At 37.4% G+C, this 23487-nt stretch overlaps 1 protein-coding gene across 3 annotated transcripts; it reads right to left on the reverse strand.

The window, feature by feature from the left end:
- Positions 1-1930: 1930 nt before the first annotated feature.
- Positions 1931-17965, reverse strand: ISL1 (ISL LIM homeobox 1). Of its 3 annotated transcripts, XR_006365567.1 has the most exons (7): positions 17661-17965; positions 16725-16914; positions 13557-13816; positions 10905-11191; positions 4924-5091; positions 3984-4124; positions 2991-3079 (listed from the first exon to the last, which is right to left on the reverse strand). XR_006365567.1 is itself a non-coding variant. In XM_044077645.1 (6 exons), the coding sequence occupies exons 1-6, from the start codon at positions 17686-17688 to the stop codon at positions 2963-2965; spliced, it is 1047 nt and encodes a 348-aa protein (XP_043933580.1). In that variant the 5' UTR covers positions 17689-17965; the 3' UTR covers positions 1931-2962. The 3 variants fall into 3 exon arrangements, 2 of the variants coding, with proteins under 2 accessions (XP_043933580.1, XP_043933573.1); XM_044077645.1 differs by lacking the exon at positions 3984-4124 and having other exon boundaries at positions 1931-3079; positions 10905-11188; XM_044077638.1 differs by lacking the exon at positions 3984-4124 and having other exon boundaries at positions 1931-3079; positions 17661-17964.
- Positions 17966-23487: the final 5522 nt, after the last annotated feature.

The following is a 23487-nucleotide window of genomic DNA, read 5'->3' on the forward strand; positions in this document are numbered from 1 at the left end:
TTGGATGAAAAGGGGGAATAGTCAGTCAATGCTATTACAGCTTTATATAAAAAAATAGATAAATTAGTGCAAAATGCCTCACCCAGCTAGTCTTATTTTTCTCCATTTGTTTCTCATTTGCCATCACCGTATTATGCTTTTTTTTTCTTTTTTGTTTTCCAGCTAAGCATAAACAAAAAACAAACTTGTGCCTTGAGCGTGAGTGCCATTTTATATAAAGACACAAGAACTACTGACTGGTATTTCGAACCACGAATGAGTTTTCATTAACGTTAAAATGAACCTCTGTGCGATTTAGGATATTTAACACAACATTTAAGAAGTATGGCAGTTGTAGTCATCAGTTTCTTTTTTACCATTCTACATGGGTCGGCGTGTCGCTGTCACATCAACATTACTCAATGTGGTTACATCACCCAGAACCAGTATTTTCAACACCAAGCGGCTAGCCCTGATCAGGCATCATATTGCCAGAAGAAGTACACTATGTAAAACGCAGTCTGCGGCTGGCAGCGCGCGCGCGCGCACGCACACACGCGCACACACACACACACGCACACTTGTATTTCATCTCCTCTTGCTTAACGAATCAGGGACAAAGCCCACAAACAATAATGCACAATATTTCTTGATGAGACACATGCAAAGCATAGCCAGTGCTCATTCAGAAAGTTGAAAGAAAGAATAAGAACAGTAGCAGCACTGACTGAAACATTTCTATCCTGTCATGAGACACCCTTTATGAAGGGGCAGAGTAAACTTCTGAGGCAAAACCAGATATTTTACGTCTGGGATGCGTAACATGTGCCACTTTTATTTCTGTTACCCATCTTCCTTTGGTTTATTATATTGCTGTTCCACATTTTCCTGGGTTTCGCTTTATTTCTTGTACAGTGCAATCTAATCTACACACAACAAACGAATCTAAAATATGTCTACAGATATGCACAGCTTGAACTGTACATGTGAATATGCAGTAAAGGTACATTTATGGCAGATATGTCATTTCAGGGTTATATCCATCTCCCCTGGAAAAGAGGAGGGGGCTGTGTATTATGGAAACAAAATTAGATGTGTTTCTTATTCAAGAATAATGAAACCTAAATGTAGTGCAGATGTATGTGTCTGTGTGTGTGCTTTTTTGGAGGGGGGATGCTGAATAAAGATTGCTAAAACAAAACAAAATGCATATGTGTTTTTGTGGGAGCCTATGGCTACACACGAGCATGCATTCAGCTCTCCGTGGTGAGTAGATACATTAAGACAGGAACACCAAATTTTGCTCTATCTCCATAATAACTGATAGCTATTCAAAAGCATGCCCAGATATGTACAGAACTATACAAACACTCCATTGTTCCAAGTTAGCTTTGCTTCAAATGAGGATACTATTTGCAGAACCTTGTTTCATCTTTAAACCATGCCCTTACATGGTGGAATAACAACATAGTAAACGACAAATTATGTTTAACTTGTAACAAATTTTATTTGTGAAATACTTGTGTGTGGATGTGTATCTGTGTGTGCACGTGTGTGCGCGTGTGTGTGTGTGTATGTGTGTGTGTGTGTGTGTGTGTGTGTGTGTGTGTGTGTGTGTGTGTGTGTGTGTGTGTGTGTGCTTATATATGTGTCTGCATTGTATGTATATGATGTATATGTGTGTGTGCGTGCAATGTATGCATGTGTGTGTGCTTGTGTATGCGTTCATGTGCAAGTGCGTGTGTGTGTGCGTGTGTGTGTGCATGTATTTCTGTTTCCACCTACACACACTTGAACACACATGCCTACACTTGTATAAAAGAACTAACAAAATATGGATCACATAGACTTAGACAAATAATCTAAAGGACATGATACAACCTGTTTTTTCTTTAGATAAGTAAAGAAAAAAAGTCAATTGACTTGAAAAGTGGCAAGTTTTCAGACAATAAATAATAAATTATTTTTATCATAATTTTCATACAAGAGCAACAGAACATTTCTTTTCTTTCTTTTCCATTACTAAACAGTCATTTAAATAAATGACTATGCACATCTTTGGGCAAATAAAGTTATTGGACGGACAAAAATTCACATACAGTCCTTTGATGTTTGTGGTAAAATAGAGGTATACCTTGTTGTAATGCTTTAGGACTTTTAATACTAATTGCAATGATCCCAAAAGGTCTGGTTCAGTTGCCTTCTGGCTTCCATATACTTACAGATGGCAGATCTCGAGTTAGAAACCGTATCTTAGCCTGCAATCATGCAGCAAGATTTTGTATATTTGACCCAAGTGTCAGTCAGAAAAAAGACTGTACCCAGAAATTTGCATCTGAATCCATGGACAGCAAATCCAGTTCTGTTCAGCAGCTATGGGTTACATGTTTTCAGGTCAGATTTTTCTTATATTTGTTTGGGTTTATTTCCATTTTAATGTTTCTTTTTTACAAATCAGACAGAGCTTTAGGCAGTTATTTGGCAAGGCAAAATTACCATTGTTGTCCAGTAGACAGCACCACACATGGAGGAAGGGCTTCTCTAACCTGTCCTCTCCACATACAAACAATACAAGTTCTACTTCCACAAAGTATGGAAATCCCAATGTGCCTTCTATTATTTTCTGAAGTTCTGGGTTACCAGTTTTTTCTGCTTATTTTGTGTTTTTCAGATCCTAGTCAGATCCATTGATTGTCTTCACAGTGTTGCTACCACACAACCTCATTGTTGTTAAGAAATAAAGAGACTTCGTGCATTAATTAGATGGAGGGTTCCCTTTCATCAAGAAGTGGTCACTTTGCAAAACAAAAGTCATGAATGTGTCCAAAGGCTTAGATTTCCTCCAGAGTTCTAAGCCACAGGGTCTGACTTCCATCTGTGGAACAGATATACATAGAAGGAGAAAGAGAGGGTGCGTGTATGTGTGCATGTGACACACAAAGGTATGTACATATGTACATACATACACATAGACCTCATAGTGTCATGCCTCTATTGGACTAGATACCATGCTATTGGGTGTGTCTGGCAACTGAGATGACATTGAAGCTACTTCACTTCCAGTAGAGTTTGAACCAGGCCCTCCTTCTGAGAAATTTACCTGCAAAAAAAAAGGTCTTCATTAAAAATGTTTAGAGGACACTTTTAAAACATAAACAATAAACTATGTGAAGTGGGTGAGGAAATTAATGCATTTCACTACAGTTATATCATGACTTGTAGGTTATCAGCTTTCTGCATAAGTTCTTGACTCACTCACAGTGAACCTCTCTGACATTACAGGAAACTTTTTGAGCCTTCCTTGGGCATTAGAAAAATAGCTTTGGATGCTCCATACAGTAAAAATCACCCAGTAAACATGTGCAGGAGCGCGCACACACACACACACACACACACACACACACACACACACACACACACACACACACACACACTATTTATATTCATTTACTACTGTGCTATAATCAAATGTACACATTCACTGTTACTGTTCATTACTTATCTTTATTTTACAAAACTATACCAATTTATTTAGATGCACAGTATTTCTAGATGCATTTGGGCCTCTTCTCAAAGAGGTGTGGGTCTCAAGAAAAGAAAACTTTATGAGAGGTGTTATTATATGTGAAAACACTGAGAAAGGTTAAAGCCCTATTGCTGCTCTCTCACAGAAAATAATGCATTGTGTGTTAATAATAACTACCCAGTTAAACAAATACTTACATATGTATATACATAAACATTTCAAACATGTACACATGGCTTATATAAGCAATAGCTTACCTTCTTTGAAATGTAAAACATTAATAATATTCTTACTATAAGACTATGAACAATCCTTCATACATCCATTCTTAGATTTCTTGCTTACTATACTGAACTCAACAGCATTGTCAAGAAAATTTTCCATATTAAAAAAATACTTTGTAGTTAGTATATGTTGCCAAAGTAAAAGGTGGTCTGAAAATTAAGACTTAGAAGAAAATAGGCAGAAACTAGCTTACATTATTTTACAATGTTTATCATAGTCTTCGTAGCTGTGGGAGAATGCAAAGATTGATCTGTGACAACTGAAACGGGAGTCTTTATTTTTTTTAACTGGGTCCACTGGTTATATATTCATTGTAGATTTCAATGAAGTAAGTCTAAAAGATAAACAAAATTAATAGGGGCAGTGTGCATTCTTCATTAACTATGCAGTGCTGACAAATCAGAAATATTACTTTACTGCAATGTATAAATAATGTCTGGGACTTTGACGGCGATTTCTGAAGACAACAAACGTTTTACTAACAGACGTATTTTCTTAGTTAGTGAAGGACTTGTTGTTTAAGCTGGGTTGAGTTCATTTTCAACATTCAGTGGCAAAAATAGTTGTTAGTACAAAGAACAAAGAATGAGAATAACAGTTTGGATCTGATAGAAAAGGAAACCACATCACCCATGTTCAGCGCATGTGCAGCAACTTTAACAAATGATTACAGTCTGATCTATTCCATATCTGAAATACAAACCAAACACTCTTACAAAAAGAAAAGTGAGGAACCAGACACAACAAGAGTCCTCTTCCATCAAGAACAGCTGGTTTTAATTTTATTAGTGAGCACCTGGCATAGGACATCAGTGCATAAATATGGTCCTGCTACAGTACTCTGCTGTTCTGCTAAGAGACAACACTACATTTATCTCAGTGAGGCAGACTGTTTTGCAGAGGAAGTATCCAAGCTGTACTCAACCACAAATAACCCCTTTTTTTCCCATTTTTGCACATGAGGATGGGGTGTCATCACAATAGCTGTGACAATCATCTAAATCCAGTGCTCATACTGCCAGATACATTTAAAGACATCCAGGGGTTGGGCTCCAGTCTTCCCTGTACTTGCTATCAGCTACAAGTTAACCTGTGATTGCATGAGTAAAGCAAGGAAGCTAAACCGTACTCACCAGCTGCTGAAATGCAGGTTGGTCAATGTCGCTCTGTAGTGCAAAGTCACTCAATACTTTCCAGGGTGGTTGATAGCTTTGCACCTCTACTGGATTAGCCTGTAAACCTCCATCATGCCTCTCAGGACTAGAAGCTACCATTGGGGTGCCTGTCATTCCCTGTATGTTCTGCAAGCAAAGAAAAGGGAAAAGCACCATCATTAAACTTGACAAAACAACTTAGTTACAAATAACAATATCTCTCAACCTCTTAGAGCAAGAAACTAGACAAAGCCAGAAATAATGGGGAGAAAACGCTCAAAATAGGGACAATTTTTAAATATTGCTCTTACAAACTTAGAAAGTTGATAACATAACAGGCTTTGTATTAGCATGAATTTTCTGAAGGGTGTAAAGACTGAATCTTAAATGTCTGCCATTATTTTCTGACTTTAGTCTTCAATGATTTGGCAATGATTTGCCGGAAAACCACAGTTTTATGAGTAAACTGGCCAAAACTATGTTGAAAATATCTGGACATTCTGTGAAAATCTGTACAGTTGACAGGTATGATAACAAAAGGTTCTCTGTTCACTCGTGTTTTTTTTTTTTTTTTGCTTTTGTCATCATCTATCTCCAGAATGAGCTATGCAACCTCTTAAAATGTGAAACAAATAGACAATATGTGGAAATCTTAGTAACAACTTCTTGACAGCCAAAAAAGCTCACAGAATGTTGAAGTTGTTTATGTTGTGTTACTTTATACTTGACAAAAAGTACTTCTACTGAATTAGCATGATGCGGCACAATCTACCATGGGTATCAGTTAAAAAATTCCTAACGCTGAATGTGTGACATGCATTGACCAACAAGTGTTTGGGGAAAGTTACTCAATATACAGAAGAGGTATGTATTTCTGTGTGCCCCTTTCTGTCCTTTGTATCATACATTTAAGAAACTGTTTGGGCTTCTGTTTAGGCATTTTATGAGGTTGTGTTGTGAGATTTAGGGTTGATGTAGTCAAATCTTATTATAAGAAGCAGGGGTGAGTTTGGGTGTCTGCATCCTGCACAGAGAAGCTACAGAACTGGAAATGCTCTACATGTGGTGGTGGGATGTACAGGTTACAAACCTTAACAAATCTTGCATGAAATCCTGTGACTTGAACGTTTCACTAAGAATATAAGATAACTACAGCAAATATTTTCTAAAACAAGGACTCCTTACTCTGATCTCTGTACTGTTGAGCTGCACTGCATATCCTGGGAAAAGCTACAGTCCCCTGATATACCACTGCCCCCACCCAACCACACGCATGCACAATCTTGCTTTCCATCCCTCACTTTTCTCTCTCACACACACACACAAATACTTTTTTCTCCCTCTTTGGGAATCTGAAAATTATATGTCTGATGAATAAAAAGTTAAAAAGCACCTGTGTTACCCTCCATGGTAGTATAACACAATATTGATCCACTAAATCTAGATACAGCATGCTTTCTGCATCTACACTAAAACTTATTTACTGCTCATCTGAAAACTAAACACAAAGAAGAAAGGGAAACACTACCAACCCCATTTTACAGTGCCATGCACATCCTGCTACTTGTTTTTTAGAATATTTTTCTCTGACAAACTATTACAAGTCACTCTTTCAGCGTACAACTGCTAATTCTGTGCCTGTCTTGTTTGTAGTGTAGCCATAGCTCTCAACCACTTAGAGTAAGGCATCTGGATACAGTCATAAATAATGGGGAACAAAGGCCCAAATATAGGGAACATTTTTCAATATTGCTCTTGCAAACTTAGAAAGTTGATAGAATAACAAGTTTGCATTAGCATGAGTTTTCTAATGAGTATGAAGTCTGAAACTCAAATGTCTGTCATTATTTTCTAACCTCACTTCTCAAAACTTTGGCAATGACTTGTGAGAAAAACACAATTTTATGAGAAGCAGGCCAAAAATATGAGGCAGAAATCTGGACATTCTGAAAAAATCTGTACAGTTGAGAGATAGGACTTCCTATCCTGTTTGTAGTGAGTCCTTAAAGGCAGCAATATACAACAACTGCACTAGCCAATGTAGAGCAAATGGCATTTGTTACTGTGTATAGCTCTTTCTGGGCCAACTGACCCCCCCCCCCCGTTTCCCATGACACAGGCCCCAGCCTCTGCATGATTGTGCCTGGTCAACAAAATGAAATTACTGCATACATGATATACTACACGAGACAATATTCTGCTGGTTGCTTTGCACACTGACTACACGATTGAAATAAAATTTCTGTTTGCAGCACCAGTTGTTGCTTGCCTAGCACCTGGAGTGTATAAACTGATTTTAGTTAACAATTTTTTTTAATGTTTTCATCCACTATGGCATCATGGGCATTATTTTCAGTGCGACCCGATTTTTGAAAAGCCTGTAACTGCTAGGGGCGGGGTAGCTACTACATATTCATCTGTCCATACGAGTATGCCTGGCTGCACCCACCACCCCCACCCCAACACACAATACAAATGGATATCTTTGGCGTACAAACGTCGAAATTGGTTAGCTCGGAGAAGGGACATTCCAAAACACGACAGTTTCTGAATTTATATGCCCCTGCAATTGCCCTTAAATCCTAGCAGTGCAAAAGATTAGCAGTCACGGTCATCTTAACATGCAACGGGAATCAGCATGCGCGCGTTTGTAAAGTTATTACACACCACCACACACACACACACACACACACACACACACACACACAGAAAACTGCCCCCGATTTTAACTCAAATTTTAGCTCTGACCCTTTTAATACGGATGACTTTTGGAGAAAAGGTAGTGATTTGCACTCAGTAAATAATAAATGAATAATATTTGCCCAATAAACGCGCAATTTTTGTCAAGTTAACTGTTTGTGAATTATAATAGTCTTAGATGTTCTGACAAGGATAGTTTGTAGTTCTTTACTACACGCACTTAGCTAAATTTATAAAATTACTAAAAAGAAGATCGGCAATGGCCAAATGTGACCAAAAGAGAGGCACTTTTTGGGGGGATACACTCAGTAATAATGATAAGAGTTACATACTTATTTTACTTCAGGAAGTATATACCATTCTCTTATTTTGTCAGTGTCTCAAGTTAATAGTACTTACATTTTAAAAGTTGTTGACAGGTACGTAGATAGATAGATAGATAGATAGATAGATAGATAGATAGATATAGGTATAGATATTATACACATACCCCACACAACAGATACTCACACACAAACTATGCACGGTACCTGAAAGGGCTCAAGCAAGGAACCGTGACGTCAAACAAAAAAAGGAATAAGAAGTAGCAATGAGGTAATGATCAAGTCAAAGTGTCGCCTACGAAGTAGACACCTAAAAGAAGTGTTAAGGTGTGCAAACTCGATCAATATCTACACAGACTGTTTTCCAAAAACAACCCACTGTAAGTTACTATGAGTGACATATTCCATTTTCCTCTTTTACTTTTAATAAATCCGAAAATGTTTCTGTAATCTTCATGGGAAAAATAGCGCATTGTTAGTTTGCAATGTACAAAATGTTTATGTTCTAACCTTGCCCGAAAGAATTCTACTTCAAGAATGCGTAGAATTACATTTTGTTCTAAACTCCAGATAACTCAATTTTATGAAGCAAATGCGTGGGTCTGTATAAGTGAAAACAAGCAACGGAAATAATTAAGCTAATAGTTAGCAATGGAATGGATTGTAAACGTCACAATATGCATATAAACGTGTATATGACCGCTAAACGAGTACACACAAAATATTAGTGCACATAAGCTGCACAGTCATATAATTATTCAAGGAAAGGTAAGGTCTGCAGTTCTTTTGCACTCTTTCCTTTGTTTCCTGAGTTAGTGCGATCTCGGGGTTTATATATATATATATATATATATATATATATATATATATATATATATATACACACACACACACATATATGTATACAGAGAGAGAGAGAGAGGGCGTGTTCCCACATGGGGGGAGGGGGGTATGTGACCTTTCTGTGCGTCATTTATTTAAGTACCCTATATTATCAGTTTTGGAGGATGCAAGAAAATTGTTCTGTCTGCCTTTAGTATAACAGGCGATTTAAGAAATAATCTTATTATTAGTTTGAGAAAATTAGTAATTTTTCTTCATGTAATGCAAACACCGAAAATAAAACAGTTTTCAGAACTTCTGGACTGTGTTGTCCTGGGTAGCAAGTGGACAGATTTGAACTCTTGCAATCTTGTTTAGTTGAGATGGGCAATAACATAAGCCTGACGGTACAAAATGTAACTTTGTAGCTAACTACTGAAACTAAATGAAGGTCTGTAATCAACACACCTGTTATGTATCCAAGTCCGGTATTCAGCTATTCTCTACAAGTAATTCATTTTTTGTTCGCTTTGTATGACAATAATTACTGCCTGGAAACACAGCACCGAGACCAGAAGATACGAACTACATACGTAGTTGTTTTGATCTATTCAATCTCCATTTACATTCTGTGTGAATTTACAGTAAGTCATGTAAGCAGACAGTGTTCATGGGTTGTTACCAAAATACAGGACTGGAAACAAATTATGCAAAGAATCCTGAATGTATGCTAGGATTTGTATTCTAAAAATTTCATATTGTCTCAAAACTGTCAATGAACGTCAAAAACGCAATATGTATCTAACACAGAAAATAACTTCCACTGCCACATATCACGAAAAGACAATGGCTAACAACTCTCACAAAGTCTTTGCACAAGAATCAGAGACAAAGACAAAAATTAAGGGGTCCGGAAGTCAAATGCCTAAAATTAGGAACAACGTTAAGTACTAATCTAACTCATTAACAAAGTTGCCAGAACAACATGTTTTCATCGATATACTCAGAACACAAAGTATTAAACTCAAATGTCTGGCAATGTCGACTGACTGTATTCCTTGGTGATTTATCTCAAAATCAAAACATTTAGTAGGGACAGGGCAAAATTAGGAATGTTCTACAAAATCAGAGCCATAGTAAGATGTACAATGTCATAGCCGCACATGTTTCAAGTTTAATGCAACAGTCGTTTGAAAAACAAATACTGTCAACATTTCACAGGTAATCAAATCGGTTTAAGCTAGCTCAAACTTGAGGTAAAAATATGGCCTCACACCCCCATTTGTCTCTGTCCGGTCCCCAGTTCTGAACAAATATGGATTATAACTTACTGATGCAGCTATTAGAAAAATAAACGTCGCCACTGCAGCAGGTTTACCACCTACCCCTCCTTATGTAGAGCGGTTATTATTTGGGCAGTTGTGTTTTGCGAGAAAATGACAGATGTCCTATGATTTTAGGAAATACAAAATGATAGGTTTCATTTAACTGTTACATTGATATTATATTTGAAACACTTGAATATTATACAAAACGGCATAAAGAACTCAAATTCTGCAAAACAAGCTTTTATTTTGGCAGCAGTCCTTTGTACTAGCTGTGGGCTTGGTTTGTCCTACAAAATCTCGTGTTAAAAAAAAATCACTTTGGGTATTTAAAAAGTGGCAACTCTGGCGGTCTTCTTATCTGCCCTACAGTGTGGAAGACATCGTTCTCATACGGTTACCACCTGTCCCACTTTGCGAGGGACAGTCCCTCTTTGGGAAGTTGTGTCCTGCAAAAAAAAAAATTGAAAAAATGGCAAATGTCCTGAGATTTTAGGACAAAAATATTTCCTATATTTTATGTGATAGTTGCATAAAACTATCCTGTATCTGAAACACCTAAATGCTATAAGACATAAAATAAGCAACTAATATGCTACAATAATAAGCTTTTATTTAGGCAAAAAAGTGAAGTTCTGTTCTTTGTACTGTCCGTGGGTATGTTTTGTCTTGCAAAAGCTAACGTTTGTACCAAAAAATGTCCCACTTTGGGCATTTGAAAAGGTGGCAACCTTATCTCATATTTTAAAATACTTGATTAGTGTGCATAGTATTTAAGTGCCCCACTCACGGTTTTGTCGTTAGGCTGCTGTTGCTGGAGCTGTTTCATCAAAATACTCCTCTTCTTGTCTTTGCAACGCTTATTCTGAAACCACACCCGAATGACCCGTGGACTGAGACCAGTCATCTCTACCAGCTGCTCCTTCATTAGCGCATCAGGCCGAGGGTTTGCTGCGTAACACGTCCGTAAGGTGTGCAGCTGTTTCTCGTTCAACACAGTTCGTACTCGGGTAGTTTTCTCTGGCTGCTTATGGACGTGAGGGCGAAGGGCCGGCTGTCTTGCAGAAATAGGTTCTGCTATAAAAGAGGTGGAACAAAACATAAAACAATCCTGCATCAAACTTGCCATTGCATGTACATATACACACATATACACATCAAGATATAAGCCTATCTACATATACTTTGACTAGTGTACTTGTCGGCCTTGCTTGCATTTGTACAACTGCAAATAGGAGCGTAACACACGCACACACACAAACACAGCGCAAACACACACACACACACACACACACACACACACACACGAGTCCGGCATCGTTATGATTATTTTTTAAAAAGCTACAAGCTTTACCGTTTGGGGTTACCTTCAAGTCCAAAAAGGGATTTGAAAAGTAATGGTCTGTACTATTTTGCCCGAAGTACGCGTTACAAATGATGATATATTTGTATTTGTACCTATTCCTTTCAGTAGAGTGTTTCGAGCTTGTGTTTCCATTTGTAGACTTCTTTTCTATAAACAGTCGCTCAATATTTTGTAAAATGAATGAGCTGTAGATCCAGATAAGAAGGCGTTCTAATTAAGTAAATGAGTCTGGAATGAAATAAAACGTTTAATCAGGCATCTAAGAAAAAACACTTGTTTTCCTTTCACTGCACTCTGTATCGGGTAATCCATAACCGATTTATTGCAAACGAGTTACTTTGTTTTTTTTCTTTATTGTTTTATTATTTTTAATTGTTAGCTGGGTTAGTGGGCGGGTCCACAGACCCTTTTCAGCGTTAGACCAGGCTCCTTCCAGAGCGTAGTAATGTTAAGTTACAATAATAAATGTGTCTGCATGTGGTCAGTTTACAGATGTTACTTGCATGATCCAAACATTATTCCTGATACAATATGACTCTTCCTGAAATTACCGTAATTGAAGTTTACATTATTTTAATTCAAGTGCATATTTGGAAGGATAACAACTTTCACGTTAACACACACACCCTACAAACTTAGTAGGCATGCCACCACGAGTGGCATGCCTACTAAGTTTGTAGGGTGTGTGTGTGTGTGTGTGTGAGAGAGAGAGAGAGAGAGAGAGAAAGAGAGGGACAGATAGAGAGACAGCGATTTAATGTTGCTAAGGCTATTTGACCCTTAAAAATGTACTGTTGTGTTACGGCTAGGTGATCAGCTTTTCACAGATACACATTAGACTGAGACATGCAGTTTCCAATATATGTTGCAGAGTATGGCAGTTCAAATTCAAATTTATGTCATTAGTGCTTGCAGACCCTCAAAGACTTGCCAGAAAACCACAAATTCTACGAGGGACAGACCAGAAACAAGAAAAACAAATGTAGCTGTTCTGTCAACATTTGAGAAATATGGTTAACAGATTACAGTTTAACTGCACAGTTTGCAGTTTATCTGCATTTTCAAAATAGCCGTGCTCTGTGTGATTGGGTGTATTAGAATGCTTGCTCTCTTTTTTTTTTTTACATGGGCGCGCGCGCAAGCACACAGACACACATTGCACAATTTGGATCATAGAACACACTCTACTCCTATTTCAGAAAGCAGCATAAAAACTTCTTTAAAAGTGAAAAATGAAATGAAACAATTATAACTAGTTTGAGAAATCTTACAATTTGTATATTTCAGATGTAAACTGAACATAGCTCTCAACCTGTCATCTCCAAAAGGTAGAGCAGTACCTCTCCTAAAGTGTAACAAATGGACTTTCTAACAACTTCAGCTACGAAACTCGTGTGACGGCTCAAGTGTGCTTTTATAACCATAAAACATTATTGATGAATTTTATGATTTAATATTATTAACGATGAATATCAGCTAAAACAGCTCTTTACACTGAATATGGCAGACCCTTTCATTTTGGAACAATGAGGAACATGGACTTTTTAAGACTCAAAATAAGAAAGAAGTGAGTCTAAAATAAGTGCAAAGATTTAAAAGTCCTCCACCACCCAAAGGGCGATAACATCAAAATTAGCACTGTCAAGGATAAAGGCGAAACAACAATACATATTATTGCAAAAGGCGGAAAAAACATTACAAAACAAACCTGGCCAAGCAGACTGGTGCAGTACAATGAGCAGAAACTACTAGTTCCCTCTTTGGCCTCCATGACGTACAGAGATCTTAAGACCTTTTCTAAACACATAACTGCAAACATAGACCTTTCAAAATGAAACACTTTAAATAAGCAATTTCCCTACACTACACAACTTTGTACATGCACACTGCATTAAGTGCAAATGCATTGTGAATCAAATAATCTCTACTGCATATCAATCACAGCAGTACAGTAACGAAAATATCAGTGTGATTTTAAAGGACGTCTTCATATGTTCAAGTCAGGAGAAGCTGCAGCACATTACCCAAGATACACTGAGAAAACGAATGATGGAGATGAGAGGGAAATGGTCATACCTGCCATCTGAAGAGGTCTGGAAGGATGCAACGGGCTCAGCGGGTCTCCTGCTCCTATGCTTGCCCGCTCCACTACGTCGTGGTCGGCTCGGCAGAAGAGTCCATCCTCCCGCAAAGCAAACTCGTCACCGGGGATTAGCTGCCGGCTACAGGCCACACAGCGAAAACATTCGATGTGGTACACCTTGGAGCGAGCTCTCATCACAAAGTCGTTCTTGCTGAATCCAATGTTACATTTGGCACACTTTATCCCGTATAACCTAACAGGGAAATATCAAGAGGTACAGTCAAATCGGTAAGCTGAGACCCTGATGGAAAATGTGAAACATATCTACAACACTAACGATGTACACACCTTTCGCCCAGAAGAGACTATATCTAACATACTTCCTACCTCAAAGCATAGCTCTCAACCTCTTAACACAAAAAATGTGGTCAAGGCCAAACATAATGGGAGAAGCCCCCCACCCCGAATAGGGACACATTTTAAATAACTGATGTTATAAAACTTAGAAAGTTGCAAGAATAAGAAGTCGCGTGTCGCCATGCACTTTCTGAAGTATATGACCTATAAAAATCAAATGACTTTTATTATATAATGAATTAAATCCTCACTTATTTCGCCACAAAAATCAAGAAAATAGCAACTGTTATGAGGAACAGACCAAAAATATGAGGCAAAAATCTGAGCAGGTGAGAGGTATGCAAAACAAAAAATAAACATATAAAAACCGATGAACTGGCAGTCTGCACTGGAAACACAATGCAACATTAGAAGAGAAACAGCAGAATTGACAAACATGACTGTGTTCTCATGGTGCACTAAACTGTTGTAACTATTTAAACTACTGTACATTCATTGGGCAGTACCTCATCGGTAAGTTACTTTTTAATAGTGTATATCGCTGTTTAAGTAATTAATTAATAATAATACTAATAAATACGTCGTATGTATACTTCGTAACAAAGATGAAAGGATTATGCTGCTAAACTTAAAAAAAAAACGTACACACAATTAATTTAAAACTGAAATCGAAGCACAAGTTCAGGAAAGGGGGAATACAATTATTTTCTAAAGACACACAGTGGCAGTAGCAAAAGAAGTTTAATATATTTTTAGTTTGTTTCAATATTCAATGACAGCAATGGCAAAAGTAACTAGCTAACTACAAGATCTACTCTGTCCAGTGATTCGTCAGATATAAAAATCGCTGCCGTTTGCCACTATTACAGTTTCTGGGCTCATGTTTTCCCAAATTTATATCTCACGTTCTAATCTCAAAGCACAAGTCTCTCGATCAAGAAGCAGGGGTGAAATAATGGCATTGTTTCACTGAGCTAATGAAAGTGTGTACCTGCATTTGACAAAAAATAATTAAAAAAAACCCTCTATATTGTGTAATAAAGAAAGTGCATGAAGTAGAATGGCAGTTTGAAAATGCCTTTCCTTCGCACAAATATTAAATTATTTGTTCCAGTTTTACAGATTGTTGAATGGCCGCTGATTTGAAAGTTCCAGATTACGGGATTCGCCTTCAAGGAAATTAGTCAGGAAGTCACAGCACAGGCAAAAACAACCTTGAATATTGTAACAATGCAGGGAGTGGATAATACATAGGCTTGGTGTATCAAGCAACAACACAATGGTCATGCCTCACCCATACATGCAGATGTACACATGTGTGAGACAAATATCAACACACATAACATCATCCATAAACATATATCTATCTTAATATGTGTGTGAATGAAAGGTAAATGTGTGTATGCGTGTCCGCAAACACATGCATGTACAATAAACATTTGAGTGCATGTGTGTGCCTTTGTTAAACCAGAGGGATATGATACAATTAATTGGCATTGAGACTACATAGACTATTTTAAGTATATTCCAAATAAATGTTTTGCATGTGATGTTTATGTATCTGTAACTATTAAACATCTGCTGTATCTTTTGGTGAAACTCCATCTGAAAACTGGAATAAGACTTGATGGGGAAAATGCAATGACAAAGGGGTCCAGTATGTAGAGCCGCGACTCTCATTTTAACATAACCAAATGAAATGTAACATTTTATCATATCTAAAAAAAATGTAACCACTGGTAAAAATGAAATTTCTAAACTAATTCATGCCTTTCTAAATGAAGATCGAGCTTTACTTTAAATCATACTACAAAATGACTACATCCAGATGACGTTTTATCTTGCCACTACTAAACCCTTACAGGTTTGCTGGTTATTACAAAGTAACCAGCTACAGCAAATACATTATCTTTGCCTTTACTTCTTTTGCAAAAACAATGGTTACATCACTATGCAATTTAGATCAAATATGCCTGTTACATAGTAAACAATGTCTATGTGCATTACTGCAGGAAAACACGTTTGAATGATCCATTACTTTATGAAAATGGAGGCCACATGCTACCTTAAAATTACTTCAATAGCTTTAGTGTACATGCTGCTAAGTACTCCTGCTTTCTTACATTGGCAACACAAAACCCAGTTAAGCTCCACAACCCTTTTGCTAAAAAGATGGCAATACCATCAAGAAATGTAAACTCCAAAAAGTTTGGTTGGGTACCCCTGTAAACAGCACAGTTAGCAATTTTCACGCGTATCCACAACTCGTTTTAATATGAGGAATATGAAAGTCTCATTGCATAAATGTGCTAGTTTTCGCAGCACACAGCTCACTCTGTTTATTCGGGCAAAAGTGATATACCTTACAGCTTTTTTTTCTCACGTTCATTGATTAAAACACCAAAGCATCATGGTAGGCGAGATTGTTTTAAAATATCATACGCGTGAACTGAAAAAGAGCAATATAAGGACTTGTTGTAAAACGCTTTAAAATAGTTGTGCTTACAGAAGGCTGGATCCAGAATTTGTTTAATTTTTACTACTATTTATTTATGTTTAGCCTATTAAGACATATTTAAGTACATCTCAAGCCCTGGAATAAGGTACGCATATATCGACAGAAGGAAATACTTTCATCAACTATAAAATCATGAATGAATAATTCACAAACGGATGTCCCATTTAACACTAAGTATACAAAACTGGAATAAATCTTGTAAAAAAACTTGGCGTGTCTCTTTTTAAATAAAGTTTCCATTTCACTTTGGTGAAACAAAAGCCTGTAGTACTGACTATTAACATACCTGATGTAATCTCTTTTACAGTAGGTTTTGCCATCCCTAACGAAGCAGGTACATGTTTCATCCAAATACTGATTACACTCAGCGCACTTGAGACAAGCTGCATGCCACTCTAAATCCGGAGATACCCTCAGAATGTACTGATCGTGAATTTGATTGCCACAGCCTACACAAAGCGAAATCAGACGTTTCTCTGGAATTCAAACGAACATAATATTTACACAATGTTCAATATAACGTCAGAGTAGTACATACAGTACAGTATTCACCTTGACACGTCTCGATACCCTTTTTGGAAGCATACTAAATTATTTTTCTTGCAGAAAAAAAGTCAGGTACAAAAATATCTGGTACAAACTAAAAATGCCATAATAAAGTTTATCTAAGATTTAGTTTTTTTACTGTCTTATATAAATAATGCATGCACTACAAAATAATATGGGACCCTGCTGCATAACCAAAACATAAGTGAATCCAAACCGAAAAAAAAGAGAGAGAAAAACGGCAAGTAAAGGAAACGAGCTGCCGTGGTAGCTAAAACTTCGGACTGCTTGTATTTGATTCAGTGTAGCATACATACATGCACACACTTATCGTGCCAATTACATCTAAGTCATCATCATAAAATGTTCACAACTAATGTTTTCAGAAGTTTAAGGTGTACCTGTGCCTTTCGAGAACTTCGTGTAAAAAAACGGTTACCTTGGTGGACACTTTATTGACAGGCACGTAAATGGATAAATGAATCTACAAATACCAACATATTGCAGCAAGTTTTCCTTTCCTTAGTGAACTTAAAAATCTACAACTTCCAAGTCCCGAAAGGATATCCTAAACATGCAGTCAAATCGTACTCTTGTGCAAAAGCACGGTTAAAAATCGCTGCATGGGTGTCAGTGCTGTATTTCTTCCAAATGCAGTTGAAAATGCACCTCTTACTTTTTGGAGGATCTCCCATGTCTCCCATTACAATAAACGAGTGTACTGTCCACTGTGAATGTGGCAGGGAACAACAGCTTGGCCCAGAGTTTAGTGAGCTGTGAACAGCTCTGAGGACGTCACACTGTAATGAATGATGAGGCGCTGGTTGTGCCGTCGTGCCGCTCTCCTTTTTCACCCAGCTAGCTAGTATTGCTCAGGAGCCGGGGGCCGCTAATTCTTTCGAGTGACCAAAGCGCTGCAGAACCGGAGTCAGCGTTGAGCAAGCACCAGTCTTCTTATCTCTCACTCAAACTTCTCTGCTGCTGCTCCAACTCAGCCCTATCTCCATCGCCGTGACGTAAGGTCGCCGAGAACGTCATGCTGCAGGAACCCCCGTGATTGGCTATTGTCTTGGGAGCAGCTGTTATTATTATTATGTTTCAGACTCGGTAGATCTTGCTTTCTTGTTCATCACTTTGACTGTGCACTACATTGCAGTTTATTTACATTTCCTTGTTTATTTATTAATTTTGCTTCGTTTTGATTTGTATCAAAACACGTTTTATTTAGTTCACCTGTAGTGAACGCTTCTTAGAAAATTGCTGGACTCGCTATGCAACAATGCACTTGCGTACTTATGTTTAATATCGGGTATTTTTATTCATTCATGTTTCGATTGGAATTAAGTTTTAGTTTCTGATGTGCTTTTGTGATATAAGCAGCCATGCTTGATGCACAGTACAAAGAACTAAATAAAAAAGACGTGTTCCTAAGTAATTGAGTTTTCTGTTGCAAATCTATATGGGGAAAAGCTTGGTTCCTCAATGGGGTGAATTTTTGACTTGTTAGCAAGCAATACAAGCACGTGGCGAAAAACATGACTAAATGCTTGCCTGTCCCGAGCCTTCAGACTCTCCCTAAAATTGCTTCCGTTTATCCGTGTTTACTTACAGGACAGCATATTTCAGAACATGGTCTTGTCACAAGGATGATGTCGATAACACGCGTTTATTTCCTCCAGAGCCGGCTTTGTCCACTGCTGTAGTTTGTAAACTGCATATCGAAAACCATTATGATCGGCTCGAACGGCTAAGTATAAAGCATTCTCATAAGATGCGTCAAATGTTTGCATTTTGCCTGTTAGTTTTTGTACTTTATTGCACTGTATCACTACTTCACACACACTCACACACCGAGTTCACCTATTTGATAAAAAGGCCATACATACTGAAGATATTGTACTAAGAAGTAGATAAAACGGAGATGTAGTTTTCATTTTTAATAGCTACGAGTGTTTCCTTTTCAAAGACCGTGTTGTCGGCATACTGCTCAGAGATAGAGTATAGCTCTTTTAGATTACTTCGGATTTGTACTTTTTTGCATCCTATAATTTTAAACAGGATTATTCTTAAGTCTTTGGTAGACTAGTTCAAGAAAAGAAAGTTTGGCAGGCTACTTCATTCTTATTGCTAAATGTTTGAACTATTTGTTATTGATGAGTTATGTCCTTACGCGTGCTGTTCTTTTACAGATAGCATTATTCACTGAATGGACAGACTTCCTTTGGGAAGCTTTCAGCTTCAAATGATACAGTAAATAAATATTTATTCCCACATGTGAACCATTTGTCATGGCAGATGTGTTGAAAAAGGATAGCAAACAATCCAAGGTCATATTTTCCTCCGTACTTTGTCCATTGTTTGCAGCGTAACAGTTTTCTATACTTAACATCAACCCCCAGTTGTCATTTGATGTGCAAGTTATAAACCACACCATCCACACACAAATACACATGAAAGGTTCATTAAACAAGGATACATAATCGATGGAACCTGAGACGCTCAGTTAACCAGCACCTAAAACTCACTCAATTGATTGAAGTCAGTATTTAAGGTGTCTTTCGATTCTAAACCAACTACTAACAATATATGTCAGACACTATATGTAGACCTAATGCATGTAAAATGTCATTAAGAATATACTTAAAGGATACGGTATAAAATGACCAATGAGCTGCATTGCAATTCAATAGAAAAAGGAAACGAGTGATTCACCTATGAGTGTGTATAATGTGAGACGTTTTTGTATCTTTGCAATGGATTTTTGTACCAAGCCCTATAGCTGTTTAGCAGAAAAATATGCATGTGTTGCACACCGCAAAATCCAATTTTGAATGTTCATGTCGTGCAGTACGTGAGGCTTTCTACCACCGATTATAGAATAACTTCTTCCAGTTGTTTACTCCGATGTTTTAACTGTGTTATTTACCGCTGAAGAAGACGAGGGAGTCCTTGTTAACAGTTGTCAAATGCTTGGGAGAGGTTAAACTACGTGTGCGCGCAGGCGCGCTCGTTTAGAGGACTACTGATGGATGGTGCTCATTGAAAGCAGTACCTCTTTCAATGCCGGAGTCGTGAGGATGGGAGAGGGGATCTCGCCATGCACCTCAGCTTCGTGTTACGGTAGGAAATCAAATCAGCTGAGGTCAAAGCAGTGCAGAATCTGTTTGTGCTATACCGAGTGCCAGTAAGAAGTTGGATGCAACTCGTAAATATGTAAGGAGCAGGAGAAGCTTATTAGCTCATAATCGTTTGGGACAAAATGACTGATCCAGTTCTAACTTTTCCATTTATTAATGCTGGAAATCAGCAGGTTTATGCCTTCGAGGGTCAAGGAATGCTTGCTTGCCTGCTTTCTGACTGTCGCTATTTCCTTCTGTCTTTTTTCTTCATTTCTTTCCTTCTTATTTCTTTTCTTTCACTCTTCATTATATGCCGTTTCTTTTCTTAGTTTTTTATTCTTCTTCTCTAGTACAGAAATTTGCAGAATACCTAACAGGATATGAAATGTTACTAATGTATCACAAATGTAATAAATCATTTGGCTGAACTGCAATTTTATGTTAAGCCGTTTCACTGATTCAGATTCTAGCCATATTCCCGTGTGTAGTGTGTATTGGCTGTTTATTATTTACGTTTCATGTTGAAACCGAGTAAAATCTGTTACTACTCAGTATGTTGGCTCGTAAATTATGCAAATTACTATAGCTTTTCGAGACAGGTTTCACTTGGACTTTTGTGAGGTTTTAATAAATTATTACTTTTGATTTCAGCTTTAATGGGATACACTTTCAAAGCATAATTTAAAATCCTATCTTGCCTTACACGTTGCCTACCAAATACAGAATAGCTTAACAGACATTCATTGTTATTATTCTCAAGTAGTACTACATGCTTTTTAAAATGTTTGTAGCGTTAATATATATATATATATATATATATATATATATATATATATATATATATATATATATATGTATATGTGTGTGTGTGTGTATATATATATATATATATATATATATATATATATATATATATATATATAGCAATGAACCGAGAAGGCTGGGTGGGGGCGCTTTTGGGTGCAGTGAGTGCATACATAGATAGAGAAAAAGAAAGGTGGAGATGTACAAGTCGTTAAAAAGTGTGCATGCTGGTATTAGGATAAGCTATCATGCTGCATGCAAATAAAAATAGTTTTCTTATTAGACATACCTGTATACCGCTAACAGTGTTGTCATGCATTATCTCAGAATATGCTCTTTTAGAAAAAAAAATCAGCAGTCGTGAGCTACTAAAGACTTAAAACTCATTCGATACATCAGGCAGTATTCCACGTTAAAACAAAGAACACCATTTGGTGCTCTAAATTAATTTTGCCTGTAGTCTGCGGCACGCAATTGTCTCAGTGTTAATTAGTGATGCAGCCAGCAGCAGTCATAATCTTTCCGTTCCTCTCTTATAGAGTAAGACTATGACTATTACCTAGCTCTCTTTATGCAGGACAGTACCTATCCGAGCAGTTGTGTCCTTTGAAAAAACATGAAAAATGGCAAATACTCTGAGATTTAAAGACAAGCGATATTTTCCAGTTGTCCCCATGCTGTCATAAACAGATATTTTGTATATGAAATATATCAATACGATACACAACCCAGGGATGTAGCTAGATATTTACATTTTACTCAAACCTAATGTGTCCCCACTATCCAACTACCACTTTAAAAACGTACTAAACCCTCAAAATGCTACCTGTTATATATATGAAGATGCGCGTTATTTTCAACTACCATTTATGCCCATATAAAACGTTTTAGAGCTGTACTTTGCACAGGAATTATTTGATTAACTATATTCTGCAAATATTCATTTACACAGTTCTAAACACTCTGTGCTTTTTGAGTGTTGATATTTCAAACGGATGGTCAGAAAAAATCTCTGAAAATCATTACAGCATACCTTGGGTTAGTACAGGGGAGTATGTGGAGAGACGTATGCAATTCTTAATGTGAAGTGGGGGTAAAGACAACGCTATGATGTTGTGACTACAAAACGAAAATTTCTGCCTAGGGTTGCCACCTGTCCCACTTTGCGATAAAATGGCAAATGTCCTGATATTTTAGAACAAAATTATTTCCTATATTTTATGTAATAGTCGCATAAAACAGTTATTATGTATCTGTAACACCTAAATGTTATAAGAAACAGAATAAGTAACTAAAATTATACAAGAATAGCTTATATTTAGTCAAAAAAAGTGAAGTTCTGTCCTTTGTACTGGGCGTGGGTATGTTTCGGCCTAAAAAATCTGAAGTTTGTACCAAAAATGTCCCACTTTGGGCATTTGAAAAGGTGGCAACCCCAGCCTACACTAGTTTACTTGCATCAGACTGCATATGGTGGTATTACCCCACCCAGACTGTATGTGGTGGCATTGCCTCCCCACTCCTCCCAAAAAACTCACACAAAGACAAACACCTGTTCTGGCATAATATTAACAAACACTATTCAAAATCCACACCATACCTACTCAAATGTATTGATTTTACTTAAGAAGATATAACACCAATAAAATATCTCATGTGCTCAACTACGGTGCATCCACATCACATATTTTTGCCGCTTTACCTTTAGTGTTCCGAACGAGGTGTGAGTTATCCTTTCATGAAATAATGACGACTCTGTGGACGGAATATACAAATATATGCACGCGGAACTTGTCTTACTTAATTGTAACGGCGTCCTCTAGCGGTAACTGTCTGTAATGAAACAAGCCGTAGGCTGTAGATTTACTACATCCTTGAGTACCATGCACACCGCACTGCCTGCCCGTTTTTGCGTATTTGTGTGCGCGCGCGTGAAGCTGTTTCTCCCCCCCCCCCCTAATAAACACACACACGAATAGCTAACCACACTTTCAACTGTATCTGATTTGAGGAGCAGTACACAGTTCTACTTTATATCTACCTCTCTATTCATAACAAATTGCTTCTGCACTTTTCTTTGCCACACATTCACTGTTATGATTTCTAAAAAACATGGTAATTAATGCTGAATAACACTATTTTGTCAAAAGGCAATAATGTAAGTGCCAAACTAAACAAAACACATAACCACAGTGGAAGGGTCAGACCTCTCAACTGCCCTGATCTTCAGAGACGCCCCTGATATAGACTCCGATTTTAGGTCTGTCCCTCTTAATGCCCCTGAAAACTGGTGAGTGCTGAAGAAAATGTACTGAATTGCCCTTAATAAATAATGATAGTAAGTCAGTTATAGACGTTTCACGTCAGAAAACCTATATTAATCCACATTCTGCAAATGTTTCAGGTTAATATCACAAACATTTAGAAAATGTCCCTGATTCTGTTAAGATCTGTCTCCGACCGGTTGAGAGCCATGGTGGGAGCATTCTAATTAAAGTTGTTGAAAACTGTTTCACATTTAACGCGGTTAATCACATTTTGAAATGCAGCGTTCACCAGATAAGGAAAACTGCATATATT

The sequence above is a fragment of the Protopterus annectens genome, chromosome 1.part1 (genome assembly GCF_019279795.1).
Source record: "Protopterus annectens isolate FY-2018-M chromosome 1.part1, PAN1.0, whole genome shotgun sequence".
Taxonomy (NCBI): Eukaryota; Metazoa; Chordata; order Ceratodontiformes; family Protopteridae; genus Protopterus; species Protopterus annectens.